Genomic DNA, 22,026 nt, shown 5'->3' on the forward strand with positions numbered 1-22,026 from the left:
CCCTGGGTTTTCTTCATTTTTCAGTAGTATTACTTAAGGTAGAGACTCATTTTGTTGATGGCATTGTTAAACCGCTCAGAGAGTCCAAAATTATTGCTTACCTCCTGCGAAGACTCACACAGGTCAAGGATATGGGCAACCTGGCGGGGCGGGGCTCTCTGGCAGCCATGACACATTTTAGACTGCTCTTCAGCAGCCAAGGGAAATTAAGACTAGTGTTCTATCCACCTTCATTCCATCCTTGGTGTGTAGATACATAGTATGTACAAATCCCTGACTTGAGACACTAACAAGTGAAACAGACCTGATTTCTTTCTGAAGGAGTCAGAATGTTCATGGACATTCCATGACATCATGGCAAGTCAGCCAATAACTTGTGAGGATAGGCTTTTGGCCAACACTTCATAGTAGCTTTTTAACATAAGATATGATAACCATTAAAAAAGAAAATGAACTGTAATCTGTTTTCAGAGGGAAGAAAAAAGCAATCCCTTTATATAAAACACACTTTTTATACATAATTAGTTTGAACATTTTGCTCAGCAGGATTTCTTTCACTGAAAGTAACACTGTGAAAACCTCCAAGGTTGATACTTAAAAATAAAAGCTGTACATCAAACCAAAACCACCAGCAGAGACTCTGTATCCAAAAATGAAATACATGTTCCTTTTTCTTTCCTCTTTACTGGCTATAGTAAAACGATCATTTGTCAGATATATTGTTGTAGTTAAGAAAGGGGTGTGTATGCATGTGTTGGGAAGTTAATGGAGTCACAAAGGCTACTGTAATGTTCCTTTAAGACAAGCATTTCATGTCAGGGAAATTAAGAGATCAATAGCTCATAACTAGTCAAGAATGTCAGGGTACAGACATCTTGACAGGAGGCATACCTATCCTTGATGTGATCTAGATCTGAATATGTGTGTCCGCGAAAAAGGACACACTAGATTTAGGAATTTCAGATGGAGAGGAAGACAGGGAGAATTTTGCAGACTTTTGAGTTCTGGAAAGCACTGGGAGTTGAGCTTTCTCTCATGAGATCTGTTGTGAAACAGTAGAATTTGCTGCTGGGAGTGTTTGAGCCTAGGTGGACCTATATACTTATAAATAAACTTTAAGACACTTGGACACAGCCTGAGTCTGCAATGACCCCTGCATCCAAAAGAAAATGGCAGCCAGGAAACCTAAAAGAGCTTAACAGTGCTGATCAGGCATTTCAGAGGGGACCATGAGGACGGATTTACCTACTTGCAGGTCTGTTGGGAACAAAAACTGTTATCTGGGACAGGAACTGTGTGCATAATAGCCTGCTTCCATCTATGCCTGTTCCCAGCTGGACTGATACAACCACATAGAGCTGGCACAACAATATATTTTCATGGTAACAACTACTGCTTGGCTGACACAGCTGCTGACAATCCATTATAAGGCTTTAGTGGTGCTTTAAATCAAGTTGTGCACATTTCTGACCATTGTGCCTAGGATCATGTAAACAACTTGTCCAGGTTATTCCATCTTATGAAAAAGGAAGGTTTGCTTTGATCATTCAAACACCACCCATTAACTTGAGAAGTCCCAGAGAAAGATCGTGAAGCAGAACTGAAGCACATCATCAACTCTTGAGTGGATGAAGTTAGTCCCAGTGATTATTCCTTGTCTGAGAACTCCGTATTCTCCCAATCTCCTTGTAAGAGGCTTGTCTTTGATGCTGCAGATCGCTTAACATAAACCACTCTGTCGCCGCCTGGAATTAATTCGGTCAAGTTGCTTCGAAACAAAGTAAGTGGCCTACCTGAAGGAGAAAATAATTTTGAGAGGGGGTGGGTGTGGGTGGGAGAACAAATCAAGATCTGTAAAAGTTGCAACACAGGCTGAGGTAAAATGATAACACTGGAAATGTAAAAGCACTGCAGAAAGAGAAAACATGATGTCCAATCTAAGATGTAAGGAATTCCTGCAACATCTCCCGCAGCCTCTACTATTACAAGCCAATGTCCATGTTGCATTCGCGGATGTCAGGGTTTCTGGGAGAGAGGAGGAGATGACAGAGGAGACGGAGAGCGAGTGGGAGGAGGGGCAGAAGGATGAGGAAGAAGATGACGGAATTCTGAGGGAATCCACGAGTCTGAGCAGCGAGTCAGAGGATTCTCAAAAGGGGGTTACCTTAATCAAGCAAAAGGGAGGAGAAGGGAGAAGCGGAGAGGAGCCCAGTGGAAGACAGACGCAGCAAGAGGCGTCTCAGCCGGAACGGAGTAAAGGGGGTGGAGTCGTCAGCCTCTCGGAGGGAGCAGGATTAGGAGAGAACAGAGAAAGGGGGTTGGAGCAAGGTGTTCAGCCGGAAAGGGTGGAGAGCAGAACAAGGGGTGGTGTAGCGGTCGAAAGAAAGGTCAGCAGCAACGTACGCGCGCCAAGTTCAAACGTAGAGGCGCGCGGAAGTGGAGAGAGCTCAGGGGAGGAGCCCGGCCCTAAAGCCAGAAGGAGGGGGGAAGAGGCGGCAGAGGATTCAGCCTCAGGCGAGTCACGGAGAGAGGGAACCCAGGGGGGCAGGAAGACCCTGCGGAAAAGAAAGGAGAGGAAGAGGTGGTCTAGAGCCAGGCTATTAAGTTGGTGTGGAAGAGGGGAGGAGTCAGAGGGGACTTCAGCGGTCTAACGTGACAGACGTACGGCCACGATGCTGAACTGTACGAGAAGCAGAAATCTTCAATAAACTTTTCCTGTAAATAAACTGCAACGGAGTGAGGTCTCTTGTGAGCTGGGACCCGTCCTGGGTGGCCGTGACAGTAAGTCCCCTCTCTGAAAGCAAAAAATTTTTTTTGCGAAGCTCACGAACGGGAGCAGCCATGAGCGCTGAGGAGCAGCTGGTTGCACTGCGGGATCAGGTTACCGCTCTCACATCGGCAGTCATTGCTTCGCAGAAGAAGAATGACGACTTGGAGAAGACGTGCCAGGATTTGCAGGCAAGGTGGGAACACGCGGACAGGGCGGGGGCCCCAGGTTCCAGAGCGGAGGGCATTGCGCTTGGACGGAGGGGGGGTGCCCTGGTTCCGCATTTTAATGGCAACTTGCAAGACTATCCCAATTTCAGAGCGGACGTCGTATATGCACTGCATTTACTCCGTCACGATTTTAAAGATGAGGAGGAGAAAGTGGGGTTCATTGTTTCGCACCTGCATGGGGAGGCCAGGGCTTGGCTACGCAATCTGTGGCGCGAAGATGGACCGGCCCGTCGCAATTCAACTGCGTTCATCAAAGCGATGGATTCTTGTTTTCAATCCTCTGTGGATGTGGACATTGCGCGCCGTCAAATGCACGGGCTGAGGCAGGGGAAAGCGACTGTGCGCCAATACCACTCTAAATTTTTTGCATTGCTCACCGCCTTAGATTGGCCAAAGGACAGTAAGCCGGTCAGAGATCTTTTTTGGGAGGGATTGAGCCCCCCCATCAAGGATGAGATCGCTAGGGGGGACAGACCCCAGACCCTAGAAGACGTGGTGCAACGGGCTTTAGCTATTGGAATTCGACATGAGGGACGTCCGTGGCACGAGGAGGACGGGCCCCAAGCGCGTGCGCAAGCGAGGACTCTCCCTTTTGTGCACAGGGATTTCAGCCGTGCGCACCCCTCGCCAATGGGGAAGGACAGCGAGGAGCCAATGGAGATTGGTGGTGCTAGGGCTCAGAAGCCATCCCAGAGCCCTGTCCCTGGTGCAGCCAAAGCGAAGCCTCCTAGAGGAACCAGGAAGTGTTACATCTGTGACAGTGCGCACCATATGGCGAAAGAGTGCCCCCAGAGGCTCCAGAAGCACACTGCAGCACTGGCAACTGTAACAGCAGAGGTGCAACCAGGGGAGCAGCTTCAGGGAAACGACAGTGCCTGGCTGGAAGCAGAGCTACTGGGGCTCAGCCAGGCGGATCTGTAGACAAGCCCCCAGCATCACTGCAGAGCGTGGACCCTTTGCCTCCCAGACCGGCAGTTCTGCTCACAGCAACACTCCAGTTGCCTGATGGGAGACTCCTCGAGGTTCCAATAACGATCGATTCGGGAAGCAACGCCGACTTCGTGGGACTGCAGTTCGTTAAGCAGCACAACATGGCGCTCCTGCCTGCAACGACGCCTCTAAACGTGGTCACGGTAGACGGCAGGAAGTTGCTGGGGGGGCAAGTGGTGCAGCAAACCCCTCCCATGATGATGCAGATTGGCAACCATCGAGAACTTATTAGTTTCAATGTCACCCACTTATCGGACACACCCATCGTGTTAGGCATGAGTTGGCTGGAGAGGCACAGTCCCGCGGTTGCGTGGTACCAGCGGCAGATCACCTTTTGTTCATCGTATTGTGCTCAGCATTGCTTTCAGACCGATCAGGGAGGAGAAGCCGAGCAGCAGTTGCATCTGGGTATGGTGCAAACAGTGCCTCACAAGTACCAGGACTTCTTGGAGGTTTTCTGTGAGAAGGAAGCTGACAAGTTGCCGCCTCACAGACCTTACGACTGCGCGATTGATTTAGTGCCAGGGGCGCAACTGCCTGCTGCCAAGCTGTACTCCATGTCGGAAGACGAGATGCAAGAGCTTCGGGAGTTCATAGACCATAACCTCAAGCGAGGTTTCATCCAGGAATCTAAAGCAGCGGGTGGCAGCCCTGTGTTCTTTGTGAAGAAGAAAAACACGCCCCAAAAAAGGCTTATAGTGGATTACAGGTTCATAAACAGCTTGACTAAGCCCAAAGCTTTCCCCATGCCCAAGATTGACGACCTTTTAGCGACCGTCAGGAGGGGCAAGATTTTCACCAAGCTGGACCTACGTGGAGCTTACAATCTCATCCGCATCCGGAAAGGAGATGAGTGGAAGACCGCCATGTTCACCCCTCTGGGCACATACGAATACAGAGTCATGCCTTTCGGTCTCCAAAATGGCAGCCACGTTTTTCAAGCATTTATGCACCACGCGCTAGCAGGTCTCCTCTACAAGAAGTGTGTCTGCTTTCTCGACGATATCCTGATTTTCTCGGAATCGCCGGAGGATCACGATAAGGACGTGAGGGAGGTCCTGCAGAGGCTGAAGGACCACAGGCTGTACGCCAAGTTGGAAAAATGCCAGTTTGATGTCAGAGAGGTTGATTTCCTTGGCTACAAGTTGTCCGACGAGGGACTGGCCATGGACAGGGCTAAGGTTCAAGCGCTGTTGGACTGGAAAAGCCCTCGAAATCGGAAAGAGGTCCAGAGGTTCATCGGCTTTGCCAATTTTTACCGCAAGTTTATTAAAGGTTTTGCGAACGCGACGGCGGCTATCACTGACACCCTCAGTTCCAAGAAGAAGAAGTTCGTCTGGACCGAACAAGCGGAGCGGTCCTTCCGGACGCTTAAAGGTCTTTTCGCCTCCGAAGAGCAGCTGCTCCACGTGAATCCCGGCAGACCCATGCGGGTAGAGACCGATGCGTCAGACAGAGCGGTTGGGGCCGTTCTTTTGCAAGAGGATTCACAAGGCAACTGGAGACCGGGTGCGTTCTACTCCCGGAAGCTCAGCAAGACGGAGCGCAATTATACCATATGGGACAGGGAGTTGTTGGCCATTCATGCAGCTTTCAAAGCGTGGCGACACTTCTTAATAGGAGCCAAGCACACGGTGCAAGTCCGCACGGATCACAAGAACTTAGAGTATTGGCGGACGGCTAAGTTACAGACCCAGCGACACATGCGCTGGGCGGAGTTCTTTGCGGATTTCGACTTCAAAATAGAATACATCCCAGGAGACTCCAATGTTATTGCAGACGCGCTGTCCCGAAAGCCGCAATACTTGGAGGAAGCAGCTCCAATCGCAGCAAAGCACATTTTCGCACCGCAGGCGTGGACGTGCGCTACCATCGCAGTCGACCTGGACGCGGTGCGACGCGCGTTGCAAAGGGATCAGTTTGCACAGTCCAAGATGGAGGAGCTACGCGGAGGGTCGCGAGACAACGATGAGTTCCAATTGCAAGATGGACTTTTGACTCGTAAGGGTGCCCTTTACGTGCCCACCGACGATCTTCGAGCCAAGGTTCTGCAACAATTGCATGACGCCCCTAGTGCAGGCCATTTCGGCAAAGAGAAGACGATGGAGTTGGTGGCTAGAGACTTTTGGTGGCCCCAGATGAGAGGAGAGGTGGCGGACTACGTCGCCAGGTGTGATATCTGCCAGAGGTCCAAACCAGTGCACCAGAAGCAGGCGGGATTGCTAGAACCGCTGGAGACACCGCAGCAACCGTGGGAGAGGGTAGCGTTGGACTTTGTTACGGACCTGCCCAGCTCCAGAGGTAAGACGGCGGTGTTAGTGGTGGTGGACTTGTTCACCAAGATGGCGCATTTCATCCCTTGTGCCAAGGTGGCGACGGCAGAACAGACCGCAAAGCTCTTCATCGATCACGTCTTCAGAGTGCATGGACTTCCGCAGTCCGTCTTGTCCGACAGGGGGCGCCAGTTTGTTTCCACTTTCTGGCGAAAGCTTCTGGGCATCTTGCACGTCAAAATCAACCTGACATCGGCGAGACATCCACAAACCAACGGTCAAGCGGAGAGGGTCAACGCGATCATGCAGCAGTACCTGCGGTGCTACGCCAACCAGCGACCTGCGGCGTGGGTGGACTATCTGCCGATGGCTGAATTCGCCTACAACAACACGAAACACGCATCCACCGGGGTGACGCCTTTCTTCGCGAACAATGGCCGTCATCCCAGAACCTTCCCGAGATTTGCGGCACCAGGAGGGGGGGGGCCTCAAGATGCCGACCAGTTTGCAGCGGAGTTGCAAGAGGTGCACGAGGAGCTGCGGAGACATTTGGAGCTGGCAAAACAGGCGTATAAGGTGCAGGCCGATAAGCACAGGAGGGCGGGAGAGGACATCCAGATTGGGGACTGGGTGTGGTTAGCAGCCCACGCGATGCCGGCCAGGTCATTGGCCAAGAAGAAGTTAGGACACAGGCAGCTAGGGCCATATCAAGTTGAGGCTAAGATCAATCCGGTGGCTTTTCGTCTAGCCCTTCCGGAGGGTTCCAGGGTGCACCCGGTCTTTCATAGGTCGGTGCTCACTCCCTACAAAACCCCACACAGGTTTCAAGAGTCAGGAGCACTCCCAGAGCCACGTAGGAGGGCGCCTGAGGGGGGGGAATCGCCAAGACCAGAACCTCTTAACGAGGTCACAGAGATACTGGACTCGAGATGGGGGGAGGAGGGAGTTGAATATTTTCTAGCCAGGGAAGGCACTCCGGCCTCTGCCAATAGCTGGGTGCCGGGTTACGCGTTGGACGAACCCCTGTTGAAGGAGGAGTTCCATGCACTTTTTCCGCACAAGCCCATGCCCGAGGAGTATTTTGATGATTGGCTTTTCACGCCCACTTTGTCAGACAGCACGTTCGAGGGTTTCTCCTCACCCGAGGGCCATACGCCCGAAACAAGCCCGACCAGGGATCCGAGACTGGGGGGGGAGGAGACAGGCCCTTGTTGGTGGGTGGATCAGCCAAGGGAGGCATGGAGTCAGAGATGGATGGTAGGTCCTTGGCAGGCAGCGCCAGGAGAAGCAGTGATGGAGGAAGAGACTGTGATGTCTGTGGGTGGGGAACCCGAGTTCGAACACACATATACGGAGATGACAGAGGAGAACGTTGAAGTGGACAACTTGTATCCTGAACCGACCCCGGAAGAACCACGTTTTCCTCAACCTGCACCCGGCGAGCGGGAGGGGGGAAGGGGGGGCTTCGAGGGGGGGATGGATGTCAGGGTTTCTGGGAGAGAGGAGGAGATGACAGAGGAGACGGAGAGCGAGTGGGAGGAGGGGCAGAAGGATGAGGAAGAAGATGACGGAATTCTGAGGGAATCCACGAGTCTGAGCAGCGAGTCAGAGGATTCTCAAAAGGGGGTTACCTTAATCAAGCAAAAGGGAGGAGAAGGGAGAAGCGGAGAGGAGCCCAGTGGAAGACAGACGCAGCAAGAGGCGTCTCAGCCGGAACGGAGTAAAGGGGGTGGAGTCGTCAGCCTCTCGGAGGGAGCAGGATTAGGAGAGAACAGAGAAAGGGGGTTGGAGCAAGGTGTTCAGCCGGAAAGGGTGGAGAGCAGAACAAGGGGTGGTGTAGCGGTCGAAAGAAAGGTCAGCAGCAACGTACGCGCGCCAAGTTCAAACGTAGAGGCGCGCGGAAGTGGAGAGAGCTCAGGGGAGGAGCCCGGCCCTAAAGCCAGAAGGAGGGGGGAAGAGGCGGCAGAGGATTCAGCCTCAGGCGAGTCACGGAGAGAGGGAACCCAGGGGGGCAGGAAGACCCTGCGGAAAAGAAAGGAGAGGAAGAGGTGGTCTAGAGCCAGGCTATTAAGTTGGTGTGGAAGAGGGGAGGAGTCAGAGGGGACTTCAGCGGTCTAACGTGACAGACGTACGGCCACGATGCTGAACTGTACGAGAAGCAGAAATCTTCAATAAACTTTTCCTGTAAATAAACTGCAACGGAGTGAGGTCTCTTGTGAGCTGGGACCCGTCCTGGGTGGCCGTGACAGCTGCAATCCTCTCCCATGGTGACTGGAACCTGTCCTCACCAAGGTGTGCTCTATATTGACTGTACCACCATCAGTGACAAATCTCAAAGTGGCAGCTATCTATAGTTAGCATAGAATGCACCTGTTAGCTTGTTGAGTGGGGCAGCCTGATAGGACTATAGCTCTGAAAGCACTGAACTGGCTGTCAGTGAACTATTGGGACCAATTAAAGGTATAAGTACTAACATAAAGGTATATAAAGGTAAAGGTACCCCTGACCATTAGGTCCAGTGTGGACAACTCTGGGGTTGCGGCGCTCATCCCGCTCTATAGGCCAAGGGAGTCGGTGTTTGTCCGCAGACAGCTTCTGGGTCATGTGGCCAGCATGACTAAACTAAGCCGCTTCTGGCAAACCAGAGCAGCGCATGGAAATGACGGAGCGGTACCTATTTATCTATTTGTGCTTTGACGTGCTTTTGAACTGCTAGGTGGGCAGGAGCTGGAACTGAACAACGGGAGCTCACCCCGTCGCGGGGATTCGAACTGCCGACCTTCCGATCAGCAAGCCCAACCATCTCAGACCCTACATTCAGCAGGCATGGTCTTCTTGGTGGTGCTGAAAGCCTTTGCAGTGGTGTTTCCCTAGTTGTGGAATGCTCACCATGATGAAATACATTGTATCCATCATTATTAACTTTCAAGGGGAGTTTGAAAACACTCTTGTTTTCCCAGGCATTTGGTGGCTGAAGAATACTGTTACTGGCAACCTCGAGATCATTGGGTGGAAGCATTTTTTTATAGTGGATTTGCTTTAGAATGCCTTTTTTTGGCTCCATTTCTGCTTTTAAATTGTATATATTGGTTGCCTTGGGCTCCTTGGGGGAGGAAGGGCTGGATATAAATTGAATCAATCAATATACTCAGGTATTCCACGCCCAGGTAATACCCAACAGGTGAGCAGGGCTGTGCTGTGTTCTCCGTCTCCTAGCATTCATGCACAGGGTGAACAACTGCAGGGAAGGATGTGCATGGAACGTGTGCAGAGGAGGGCAACCAAGATGATCAAGGGTCTGGAAACCAGGCCTTATGAGGAATGGTTGAAGGAGCTGGGTACGCTTAGCCTGGAAAAGAGGTAAATATCTTAACATGGAAGATGGAGCAAGCTTCCCCCCCCTCCTGCTCTGGAGGCTAGAACCCCAACCAATGGCTTCAGGTTACAAGAAAGGAGATTCCAACTAAACATTTGGAAAAAAATTTGGACAGTAACAGCTGTTCAGAAATGGAATGGTCTTTCTTGGTAGGTGGTAGACTCTCTTTTCTTGGAGGTTTGTAAGCAGAGGTTGGGTGGCCATGGATTGCTTGAGCCGATATTCCTGCATTGCAGAGGGTTGGACTAGATGACCCTTGCGGTCCCATTCAACTCTGATTCTATGCAAATACTTCGATAAGATCCAAAGCCCTGATTGTGCGAACTTCTTGCCCACGGCTATTTGTGCTGTATGCATGGAGGGGGATCCAAAAGGAAGAGCTAGTAGGGAAGGTTCATTGCCGAAGAAGTGATGCTTTTGAATTATGGTGCTGGAGGAGACTCTTGAGAGTCCCATGGACTGCAAGAAGATCAAACCTATCCATTCTGAAGGAAATCAGCCCTGAGTGCTCACTGGAAGGACAGATCCTGAAGCTGAGGCTCCAATACTTTGGCCACCTCATGAGAAGAGAAGACTCGCTGGAAAAGACCCTGATGTTGGGAAAGATGGAGGGCACAAGGAGAAGGGGACGACAGAGGGAGAGATGGTTGGACAGTGTTCCTGAAGCTACCAGCATGAGTTTGACCAAACTGTGGGAGGCAGTGGAAGACAGGAGTGCCTGGCGTGCTCTGGTCCATGGGGTCACGAAGAGTTGGACACGACTAAATGACTAAACAACAACAAGAAGTAGGGGCACGTAAAATTGGGAGTGGGGCATTCCACACTTCGGAGACTTGCAAACAGTAGCTGTTCCCCCCTCTATCCTTAACTGCAATGGCTAGTTTGCTTCAATCTGCATCCTTCATTATTCACATTAAGGGTAATAGCTTAGATGGCTGCAGAAGTGTCAGCTAAAACAGGATAATTGATGGTATAAGATATATCTGCCTGGTTGCACACGCACCCACTGGCTGCCTTCAATGAAAGGCTATAATCAGTGCTAATTACAGGGCATTTGGGAAAATTTGTTGGTCTGGGGATATAGGTAGATAAAAAGAATATCCTAAATATCATTGTTGTAATTAAAAGAGCAGTGCTCTTTCATCTTGAAATACCCCCGAGGCATTCAGACAAGATTACTTCGCCCTGTCACTGGCTGGAAGATATAGAAGCTGTTTAACAATGAAAATCCAGATCAAAAATAATTACGACAACAAATGGAAATAGATGCAACTCTGGATTGGAAGTACGAGAAGGAAAAATTAGTCTAATATAAGCTTTAAAATGGAGTTATCTGCAGAGTCTCCCCTTTATGTTTCTAAATTATTTAGTATTTTATTGCTGCTGTAATGATCCACCGCTTAGCACTGCTGTTCTGCTGTGAGCTGCTTTCATCATAACCACACGGAAAAGCAGCCTGCAAATTTAGAAAATAAATAAAACAACGAGGACTGGCAGAGCTTTAATTTGAACAACTGCACGAACACAGAGGAAGGTATAACAGGTAACTTAAAGGGAAATGCCAGGAAGCTTACCTGTATTTTAAGTGAATCTTGAACGTGTCACCTAGAACAGGTTACTGGATCCTGTGTTCTAGAATAACTACGGCGTTTTTCTTTTTATTCTTTTTTAAAAAGAAGGAGGAGTTGGGGTGGGGATGGGGGGGAGATGATTGGCGCTTGTTAGCAATATTATGTCACTTCCCCTCACCTGTCCACGTTGTCTGCAGAGTGATGAAGAAATGTTGGCACTGAGGATGGGAATTGCAAATGGCGGCACCTTCCTCTTCGTTGTGAACAGAGAGCATGCACCCCAAGTGGCGATAGGATGGCCAGCACTTGTAGTCCTCGGTATCTCTGCTGTGGAAGCCCTTTAAGGCAATGTAGTCTTGGAAAGGAGAAGAGACAAGATGATACGATTATGTACGCAGCTGGAAACAAGAGAGATATTTCGGATTTGGCAATCAGCGGGAGAAACAGGAAATAGTGCCTTTCTTAGTGCTCTTCCCTAGCAGATCAGCTGTGAATCTCATCTCAACAAAAAGGCAGCCCGGAACATACTGTCCTTCTCTTAGAGGACAATGCCAATCACCAAGCGACTCCACCCCACCCCACAGGCAAGGAATGTGAGTTGTGCTGGCACCCCACTGAACTGCTGTTCCCCCACTGAGATCCAACCGTTATGTAAAGCCCGTAAGAGTATATTGTGTGAAATAATGTACCTTTCAATTGAGAAGGCTTTTTCTGCAGATAAAGTCCAGACTTGTATAAATGCAAAACTCTCTGAAAAGCTCTCAGGGTTTCATTTGTTCCGTATCGCAAATCACCTACAATTACAGAAGAGGAGAGGGGGGAATGATTTAAAGAAGGAAGGCGATTAAGAGCAGCTCTTACTTAAAACTTTTTTTAAAAAAAAACAAACCCAATTCCCATTAGAATGTACCTGTGGCATTTAGGATATCCTTCAGAATGGGTTGCAAAGCGAAGGGTGCAGTATGTGGCAGGAGATAAGTGAAGAAATACCTGCAAATAAATACATCTATTTTAAAATCTTAAAATTCTGTGTCAAAGATCTTCCATATTTCTACAGCACAAGGCAATTAAGAGTCATGTGTTGTTAAATTCCTACACGTTTTGAATCTCATGTCTCCCACTGTTGAAGGCTTGGTTTATGATCTGAAAGCAAGCAAAAAAATTCCTAGGCTGGCCAGATGTACCTCTAATAATTGCAGAGGGTGAGGCCCCTGCAAATATAATAGCTGCACTGAAGAAGCAATTACAGCAGATGCAGCTTGCATGGAAACCATTGAAGGTGCAGGACCACAGTCCTCTCCTGCATCTGGTTACTGTAGTGGGACACGAACTAGCCTCTGGCAGAACAGAATCAGGTTGTCTGACTGATCAAATTTAGTCCTTGGCTTAAGGTTCACTTCCCTTCGAATCTGCTGAAATCTGCTCTTCAGATTTACACTGTTTCTCAGGGGCTGGCCATATGGAGCTTCTGACTAGCACATGCCCTCTTCCAGCAGCATTAGACAAAATTAGCCTCTTCCAATTGTACCCTGTCTGGGGAAATGGAGGCAGATACACAGTGTAGTAACACGGAAGTGCTATGGCAGGCATAGGGAACTTCTATTAGGTCCACTAGGCTGTTGAGAATTCCGTTCCGCCTTAAGGGACAGACGTGTGGAATTGTTGCATGTCCCATGTCTGTTTACATTCCAGCACAGTATGCTGGGAATTTCCGTTTGTGTATAGCTTTGCTGTTTTGCTTTGGATACGAAGGAGATCAGACATGTTTCCTTTTGTCCTGATCTACGCTGAATAAACCTGTTGTAAATATGCTCACACAGCCTCTCGTGCCGCTTGTGTTTGTGCGGCGTTTTCTGTGCTGAATAGCGTGCTCAGTCTTCTGAAGTTTGGGCCGCAGATTTATGCTGGACCAAGGACCAGAGTTCGTCTGGCGCACCGGCCGATGGGCTGGAGCCAGCTGGGGGCCTGCTAATTGCCCCCGTTTCCTTGGGTGCATGCCAACATAGGCTTCCCCATGTGGCCTTTGAGGCTGTTTTTGGCCAGGTCATGCCCACCTGTCAAAGCTGGTTCAGAGGCAGGTCAGCACACGAGGTGCAGAGTTTGGCATCGTGAAACTCATCAATACCTCCTGACTGGACTTGCTCCTCTAGAGCTGTTGCCAGGAGTGATTGTCCTGCCTTCTACTTCCTCTAGGTTTCCCAAGCAGCCTCAAATGACATCAGGGTACCTGTAATCTCTGTTTTGCCCTACACATTGCACTGTGTGTCCTTGGGAGGGGAGCTTGTTGCAGTAGGACAGGGCAAACTCCTGGGATTTTCCTGCAGCCTCTTTGCCCCCCCTTCTTCAGCCTCTGAGTCTAAGCTGCTGCCTGTCACAGGCTCCCCATGCTCACTAAAGCCTGTCGCTTCACCATTCAACCTTTCCTCTCCCGCTTCTCCCCTTGACCTCTCCTTAGCGTCCCACCAACAACCCCTGGGCTCTAAGCCTTCCTCCTCTGTGGCTTCCCCAGCTGGTACCTCCCACCGTTCCTTGTCATCTATCCAGTCCCTGACACCACCTGTCCAACAACCAACATCACGTGTTGGCTTAGGACCCTCATACTTATGGGACCGCCTCTCCTGGTATGTCCCACAGAGGACCTTACGGTCTCCAAACAAAAACATCTTGGAGGTCCCGGGCCACAGGGAGGTTAGGCTGGCCTCAACCAGAGCCAGAGCTTTTTCGGCTGTGGCCCTGAACTGGTGGAGTACTCTGTCACAGGAGACTAGGGCCCTGCAGGATTTGACAGCTTTCCGCAGGGCCTGCAAGACAGAGCTGTTCCACCAGGCCTTTGGTCGAGGCACAGTCTGACCCCCTCCTTAGGTAATCCTCATAGAATTCTAGCCTAATGTTTGCCATTAATTTGATTCTGAATTGATTTTAGAATGAATTGATTTTAGAATGTATTCCTATTAATTGAATGTGATTTTATGTAAACTATTACTTTTACTGTTGTTAGCCACTCTGAGCCCGGCTTCGGCTGGGGAGGGCAGGATATAAATAAATTATTATTATTATTATTATTATTATTATTATTATTATTATTATTATTATTATTAATTCCAGTCCCAGAAGAATGGAGCTCCGAAGCCGTCCTTTGTGTGCTGAGCTCCACCTACCTTAAACTTGTAAGCAGGCCTTATTGAGAGTGTAGCCTTTTATGCTCTTTTGTCTCACTCATTCTTATGAATGAAAGTGGCATTTCTAGACTCCTCTGCCTGATGCAACCTCTGGATGTTGCTTCCTGGTAAAGGCAATCGTGGGAGAAAGAGGTTGTAAAGTCCCCTAGGAGTTCCCCACACACATTTGTTTGCAATTGGGTGGGAAGTTGGGGGATGCCTTGATGAGCACACGGAAACTTTGGTACATGTGGATACGGCTCTTTCGTTTGAGCCATGCTTTAGCGGTTAAATAATTATATGCAATTAAATGCTATCAACCCTAACTTGTTTCCTCCTAAAAGGAGTTGTCCAAAGTGGATTCTCAATAAAAAGAAGGCACAAATCACACAATCATTAAAACATAGCAGCACTGTGAAATTCAGGATGCTGGTTTTGGGGGGCATTTAAAAATAAAACAAAATCACCCCAGGTACCGGTAAGCATTGAAGAGGTTCCTTTTCTCATTTATTCCTTCACACTTCCCCTGCGCAGAACACCTGAGAGAGAAGCTTTTGGTGGGGAATTCCAGGGTGCAGTCTCCATCCCCTTCGCAGGACAACTCCTCAGTGCTCACGTCATCCAGGTCTGCGACTTTGAGGACCCCGTTCACCAGGACAAACTGCCTGGGCTGGAAATCCAGGAGGGCCAGGGAACCCAGAGGAGACTTGGCCAAGTAATGGAGCAGCTCAACCAGCTCCAGGCAAAGCTGAAAGAGAAGGCGAATACACTTTTATTGGTTGGGAGCATCCGAATAAATGGAAAAGGGATGGCTAACATTATTTATTTCATAAAATCTATCTCCTTAGGGACATGGGTGGCGCTGTGGGTTAAACCACAGAGCCTAGGACTTGCCAATCAGAAGGTCGGCAGTTTGAATCCCCGCGACAGGGTGAGCTCCCGTTTCTCGTTCCCTGCTCCTGCCAACCTAGCAGTTCGAAGGACGTCAAAGTGCAAGTAGATAAATAGGTACCACTCTGGCGGAAAGGTAAACGGCGTTTCCATGCGCTGCTCTGGTTCGCCAGAAGCAGCTTCGTCATGCTGGGCACATGACCAGGAAGCTGTACGCCGGCTCCCTTGAGCAATAAAGCGAGATGAGCGCTGCAACCCCAGAGTCGGTCACGACTGGACCTAATGGTCAGGGGTCCCTTTACCTTTATCTCCCTGGCCACATCAGGAAATCACTAAGTCCTGATCGAACACAGCAAAAACAACCAAACTCCCACTGATGATTATGTCCCTGGACACCCTTAAAGCCTTTGATTGTTTAGAATGGGAATTCCTCTTAGCAGTATTAACCAACATGGAATTTGGCCTCAACTTCCTACAAATCCTTAAACAAATTTACTCCCAAGCTTCAGCAAAATGTAGGGTCAATGGTATGGACTCTAATACCATAGCAATACGAAGAGGCACAAAAGGTGCCCACTATTCTTCCTTTCTATTCATCCTGGCCCTTGAACCCCTAGCAATCTGAGTCCGGGCAGCCCCTGACTTCAAGGGAGTAGCAATAAAAGGCAAAACCTATAAATCAGGGCTCTTCGCAGATGGCCTGATGGTCATGACACCAGACCCCACAAACACTGCAGCCAACTAAAGATACCCAACCACGCCCATCCCCTCAACCTTTCTCACCACCAAGAAAGATGTATGCATACCTCTCCTGGTATGCCCCGCGGAGGACCTTAAGGTCCACAAATGACAACACTTTGGAGGTCCCAGCTTGCAAGGGGTTAGATTGGTCTCAACTAGGGCCAGGGCCTTTTCAGTACTGGCCCCGACTTGGTGGAACACTCCGTCACAAGAGACTAGGGCCCTGCGGGACTTGACATCTTTGGATTGGACTCAGTCTGACCCTTATGTTTCCCTCCCCTTATGGTCTTGATCTATCGGCTACTTTTAAAATGAGGCTGCATTTTAAACTGCATTTTAACCTGTATTTTAAATTGGGTCCCCCCCATTATGTTTTTACTGTGATTTTATTGGTATCAGTCGCCTATAGCCCAGCTCTGGTCGGGGAGGGCGGGGTATAAAAAAAATTATTGTTGTTGTTGTTGCTGTTGCTATTATTATTATTTGTGTATGTGTGTATATACATATACATATAACATAAATGAACAGAGAACGTACTCAAATGACACTGGCATAAAACCCCACAAACATATTAAATATTACCACCCCAACCCCCTCTCCCCCTTCTCCCCCTCTTCTTCTTCCCCCACCTTATTCTGTATAATGTCTCTGCCCAAGATCCTGGAGAGATGTTGCCAGTCAGAGTAGGTAATACTGAAGCTAAATGGACAAATAGTCCACACACTGCAGCTTCCTATAGGGAGTAAAAGGACACTTTTACTCTGGTCAGTGAGGGGAGGGTTGGTTTTATAGCAAACCTGGGTGAAGGTCATTTTTTTGGATTATAGTTTAAGGTCAAACAGCCGTTCCCAGGCTCATTTTATCAAACTATTTGAGACTTTTTAAGACCATCATCAGTGATGTGGGATATAGGTGAATTGCAATAAAAAAAAAAACCAGAGCAAGTTTATTCAAAAGACTTTTCATCAGCAAACAGAGAAGATGATCAGTATCTGTCCCATCTGCCCTCAGCCAGAGTCCTAAGGTCTTTGAATGAAATGAGCTCTCTTTGTTTTCTTACTTTAAATCTCTCCTCCCAGGGGGTCTGCAGAAGTTGGATCATCTCCAGGGGAACACCCAACTCCAAAACGGTGACCACCTTCATTTCAGGAACTAAGCTAGGATCATAACACTGACCACGCAACTGTCAAAAGAGGATATGCACAGATTGCTGTGTTACTATAGATGTAAATGCTGGAATCAGCTGGATGAAAGATAAGATCTGTGTGTGTTTTGCAGAACTGGGGAATTCAGATCTTTGCAGTGGGGTGGAGGGACACCCTCAACAGGTCTTAAGAGATCCCACAGTGGGAATATTCCTATGTGATTGTGGCATGCTGATACTACTGGATAGGAAACCATAACATTAATTAGTCTGCATTTTGAAGTTGAATGTTTATACTGCCCAAAGAACAGTGCATTCCCATTGATGTTTATTTACCATTAACCTAGCCAAGAGTAATTTCAATTCCAGAGAGGTACCTTTTCTTTGGCTTTTCCCTTCCCGCCCCCTAATGAGCTCTGTCAGGTCATTAACAATCATTGAACCAAGATAGAGTTTACAGGATGCAGATGTAAGAGCTTCATTTATCTAAGGTATGTTTGTGATTAAACATTTCCCATTCCCCCCCCCCCCCCGCAAGCCTGCAGAGTTTCGCTGTCCCTACCCTTTCTTTTAGGCAAATATCTCTTTGGGTGAAGGCTGGAGGAATACACAATGCCATTTAAGGCTGCAAGCCTAACCAAGGCTGCATTTAAGGCTGCAAGCCTAACCAAGTCAGTGGGGCTTATTCCCAGGTAAATGGGTTTAGGATTGCAGCTAGTGATCATCACCAACTGAGTTCCATAAGTTGGCTATTAGTACTAAGGTTTGAAGAGTATAAAACAGGTGTTCCCAAACTGTGGTCTATGGACCACGAGCGGTGAGCGTCATTTGGTGGTGTGGTCAATGGTGTGTCTGTGAAGAACAGCAGCCGCTACGAATGGTGGGTGCAGCACATTAAATATTCCTCTTGATTTTTAATTGTGTTTCCATTGCTTCTTTTAACTTCTCATATTGCATTTCATTATTTCTTGTTGTGTTTGATATTCTACAGAATTGGAACACAAGAAAATAAAAATAGTGGGAAATGCCATTCAAAATCATGCTGCACCTAACAAAACGCATTACCAGTTGTCATTATAACAGGCAGAAAACCCATTAAAGGGTCCGCCAATTTTCAAGCAGTGTTGGTGGTGGTTTGGGAAACACTGTTTCAGAAGGATTTTCCTTCTGTCAACTCCTGCAAATCCAAGAGCAGCCATTAAGCGTGCAGTTGAACAACATTATTGTTCAATTATTAGGAGACAGGTAACTTTGGTGATCTACTCCAATGCACACAGAGATCTGTTGCAGATCCAGATCTGCCTTCTACTTACCCTGGGAGAAAGAGGAAAGTGGCCCAGAAGAAAGGCAATCTAAGTCTAGACATTTCAAGACAGTAATTCATGGGAAGGTTTGTTCCTCTTTAATAAAGTACAAATTGGCGAAGAAACAACCAGGAAGTGGAGCACTAAGGAGGAACAAGGGAAGCGGCAGATCACAGGAGGCAACATAGTCTTCATAACCTCCATAAGCAATTATAACAGGCTTATCTCACCTAAGACAGAACACACCCTTCAACAGCAGCTGAAGCCAGTATAGGTGCTTTGATGGGAGAAACACTACTTAACAACTCCAAAACTTAGCCGGCAGAAATACTTGGAATTACATCAGCTTAGACTGTGATCGCAATCGCTTTTGCTTAGAGCAGTGGTGGCCAAACCTGGCCCTCCAGCCACTTTACGACTACAGTTCCCATCATCCCTGACCACTGGTCCTGTTAGCTAGGGATGATGGGAGTTGTAGTCCCAAGACAGCTGGAGAGCCAAGTTTGGCCATGCCTGGCTTAGAGGAAAGCAAAAAAACACTTCTTCTAATTAAACACATTTTTTTAAAAAAATTAAAAAGTATACACTGCTTCGTTCTATATAAGATAAAACTATTTAGGATCCAGTTGCAATCAATTTAAAGGCGTAATGGTGGAAGAGTGTTGGACTGGGACCTGGGAGAAGCAGGGTTTGAATCGCCACTCAAGCCATGAAGCTCACTGGGTGATCTTGAGCCGGTTCACCAACTCTTAGCCTAACCCAGTATTTCCCAAACTTTGGTCTCCACCTGTTTTTGGACTACAGTTCCCATCATCCATGACCACTGGTCTTGCTAGCCAGGGATGATGGGAGTTGTAGTCCAAAAAACAGCTGGGGACCCCAGGTTGGGAAACACTGGCCTAACCTACCTCATGGGATTGTTGTGAGGATGACATGAAATGGGGAGGAGAGTCATGTACAGCACATTGAGATCCTTGGGAGACAAAGGTGGTGTATGAATGAAATGTTTGCAGAAATAAATGCAGAAATAGTGCAACGCATTGCAGCAAAATATGATTGAACACATGTATTCAAGCTACAATCCTTGGAAGTAAGATGCACAAAACTTGAGATTTGCTGCCACGTAAATTTGCAAGTAAGCCCCATTGAACAGAATGGCAATTGCATCCGAGTAAACATGCCAAGGATTCTGCAGTTAAGTTTGAGGCCAGAACAGTACCCAACCCCACAGTGGCGTAGCGTGGGTTGTCAGCACCCGGGGCAAGGCAAGTAATTTGCGCCCCCTAACCCGTGGATTTGCGCCCCTTAACCCTAACCCCCAGATGTTGCGCCCGGCCCCCCTGCACCCCCACGCTGCGCCACTGCAACCCCATAACATTTCTTAGTGCAACGGTTCAAGTCCTGGGCCACGTGGATAATAATAATATCAATAATGAAAAGCTGAGTACAGTTAAGCATGCACAGACTTACGTTTCCTTCCCAGTGAGTTATCATAGGTCACCCCCCACAAGTGATATTACGGCGGTGGGGAGTTTAAAGTACGATTTCCACGTACGGTTAAGCCCGGCCCCTGTCACAATCTACTATACGCTTCCTCAGAAGCAGTTTTCATTCTGCTCGATGGGGCTTCCTCGCCGGAAAGTGCGCACAAGAAAGCAGCCTTAATCCCAGCGCAAACTGATTTCAGTGAAGCTTCATAGCATAGAATCATAAATTGGAAGGGACCCCGAGGGTCAACTAGTCCAACCCCCTGCGATGCGGGTTGCAATCCTAACAAGATAGGATCGCACCACGAAGGCGCGTACCGGACTACTCCCCCAGATTATTCAATCCTGCGGAGTTCCCGATGAGGTCGGCCTTCCCCTGCCTTCCCCAGACCGGTGCTACGTGCCTTGACGACGCCGGGATGCTCCAAGCTCTGCAGCAGAACCATCTCCTTGAGCAGCTTGTAAGCGGCCAGGCGGTAGCAGCCGCTCGGGTGCGCGTAGCGTTGCGCGCAGAGGCTCACGTCGCGGCCGGCCGGGTGCACGGACTTCAGGGCGACCTCGTGGCCTCCTCCGCGGGGCAGGACAGCCCTCTGCACCAACTTGGTGATCCCGGAGCCCACCAAGCGCACGCCCGTCGCGCCGCTCAGCTCCGCGCAACCCAACGCGCCCGCGGCGGGAGAAAAGGCGCAAACCTCCCGGGCGGACGCAGCCAAGCGCCGCAGATCCGCCTCCCGCTGCTCCAGCTCCCGCATCAGGCTCGGGGGCATTGGGGACTCCAGCAGCCGCCAAGGGCCCCAGACAACGAGGGCCAAAGTGAGCAGCGCAGGGGCGGCCAGGAGCGCCCCGGACCGCGCCGGCAGAGCGGAGCCCGGGCAGCAGCGCATGACCCAACCTCCGAACAGGCGAGCGCCCAGTGCCGCGTTTCGACTCTGCCTCGCGTGGGAAACCGGGTCAGGTTCCTCCCCAGAGGCGTGTCTGCTGCAGCAAGCCGCCGCCTAGCTCCCCTGGAGAGCCTCATTTCTCCAATCGGGAGGCGAAGAAAACAGAGGGATTCTCCTAGAATGGTAGAGTTGGAAGGGACCCCTGAGCATCATCTAGTCCAACCCCGCTGCAACGCAGGAACAGGCGGAGGGATCGAACCTCATCCCTCGGCGTTAACAGCATCACGCTCTAACCAAGCTAACTTCCTATCCAGGCATCAGAATTTGGGCTTAGTAGTTTAGTATCTGCTTATATGCAGGTTCCTGGGTTCGATTCCAGGGGTCTCTACGTAGGGCTGGGAATGTCTCTGGCCTGAAACCCTGCCAATGCAGAGCCCAATATGCTAGTGGTTTCCTTCATAGGACATGCCACACATGCACAGAAGAAGAAAAATGGAGCTGAATGATTCATTCGCAATATACAGTGGTACCTCAGGTTAAGTACTTAATTCGTTCCGGGGGTCCGTTCTTAACCTGAAATACCACTTTAGCTAATGGGGCCTCCTGCTGCCACCGTGCGATTTTTGTTCTCATCCTGAAGCAAAGTTCTTAACCTGAGGTACTACTTCTGGGTTAGCGGAGTCTGTAACCTGAAGCGTATGTAACCTGAAGTGTATATAACCAGAGGTACCACTGTATAGTTAAACCACGGAAAGAAACTGTTGCGTTCGGAAGCATGGAATCACTAGGGTAAGTTCTTAAACTGTGGCCTGGGCTGCATTTCTGGATGCTTTCTGAGGTCTAGCTGAAAACTGAGAAAGGTTTCTCGGAAGCTTTGATCACATGGCAAAGAGAGAGAGCATATTGTATCTTCAGCAGTAAAAGTATCTGCAGTGGAAAGTTCCAGGAGTTCCGTTAGGCGCAAAAAAATGTAAAAGCCACTGTGATTAGCATGCCATAATTATATTTCTTGACCCATGTTTCTGACCTTAAATTTCTGTGTGAGAAATCTGGAAAATCACTAAAAAAAATAGGGGGGGGGATTCAGTTCTCAACATTTCTACATGAATTTGCAATACAGTCATACCTCGGGTTACAGACGCTTCAGGTTGCGTTTTTTTGGGTTATGGACCCGCTGAAACCCGGAAGTACCGGAACGGGTTACTTCCGGGTT

At 49.1% G+C, this 22,026-nt stretch overlaps 1 protein-coding gene across 2 annotated transcripts; it reads right to left on the reverse strand.

The window, feature by feature from the left end:
* Positions 1–505: 505 nt before the first annotated feature.
* On the reverse strand, positions 506–20,992 carry LOC309370993 (extracellular tyrosine-protein kinase PKDCC-like). 2 transcript variants are annotated; one of them, XM_081913328.1, is made up of 7 exons: positions 20,337–20,992; positions 17,058–17,180; positions 14,842–15,113; positions 12,118–12,197; positions 11,897–12,001; positions 11,386–11,562; positions 506–1,793 (listed from the first exon to the last, which is right to left on the reverse strand). In XM_081913328.1, the coding sequence occupies exons 1-7, from the start codon at positions 20,814–20,816 to the stop codon at positions 1,648–1,650; spliced, it is 1,383 nt and encodes a 460-aa protein (XP_081769454.1). In that variant the 5' UTR covers positions 20,817–20,992; the 3' UTR covers positions 506–1,647. The 2 variants fall into 2 exon arrangements, with proteins under 2 accessions (XP_081769454.1, XP_081769455.1); XM_081913329.1 differs by lacking the exon at positions 17,058–17,180.
* Positions 20,993–22,026: the final 1,034 nt, after the last annotated feature.

This window comes from Podarcis melisellensis, assembly GCF_964234715.1.
Source record: "Podarcis melisellensis genome assembly, chromosome: 1".
In the NCBI taxonomy this organism is placed as follows: Eukaryota; Metazoa; Chordata; class Lepidosauria; order Squamata; family Lacertidae; genus Podarcis; species Podarcis melisellensis.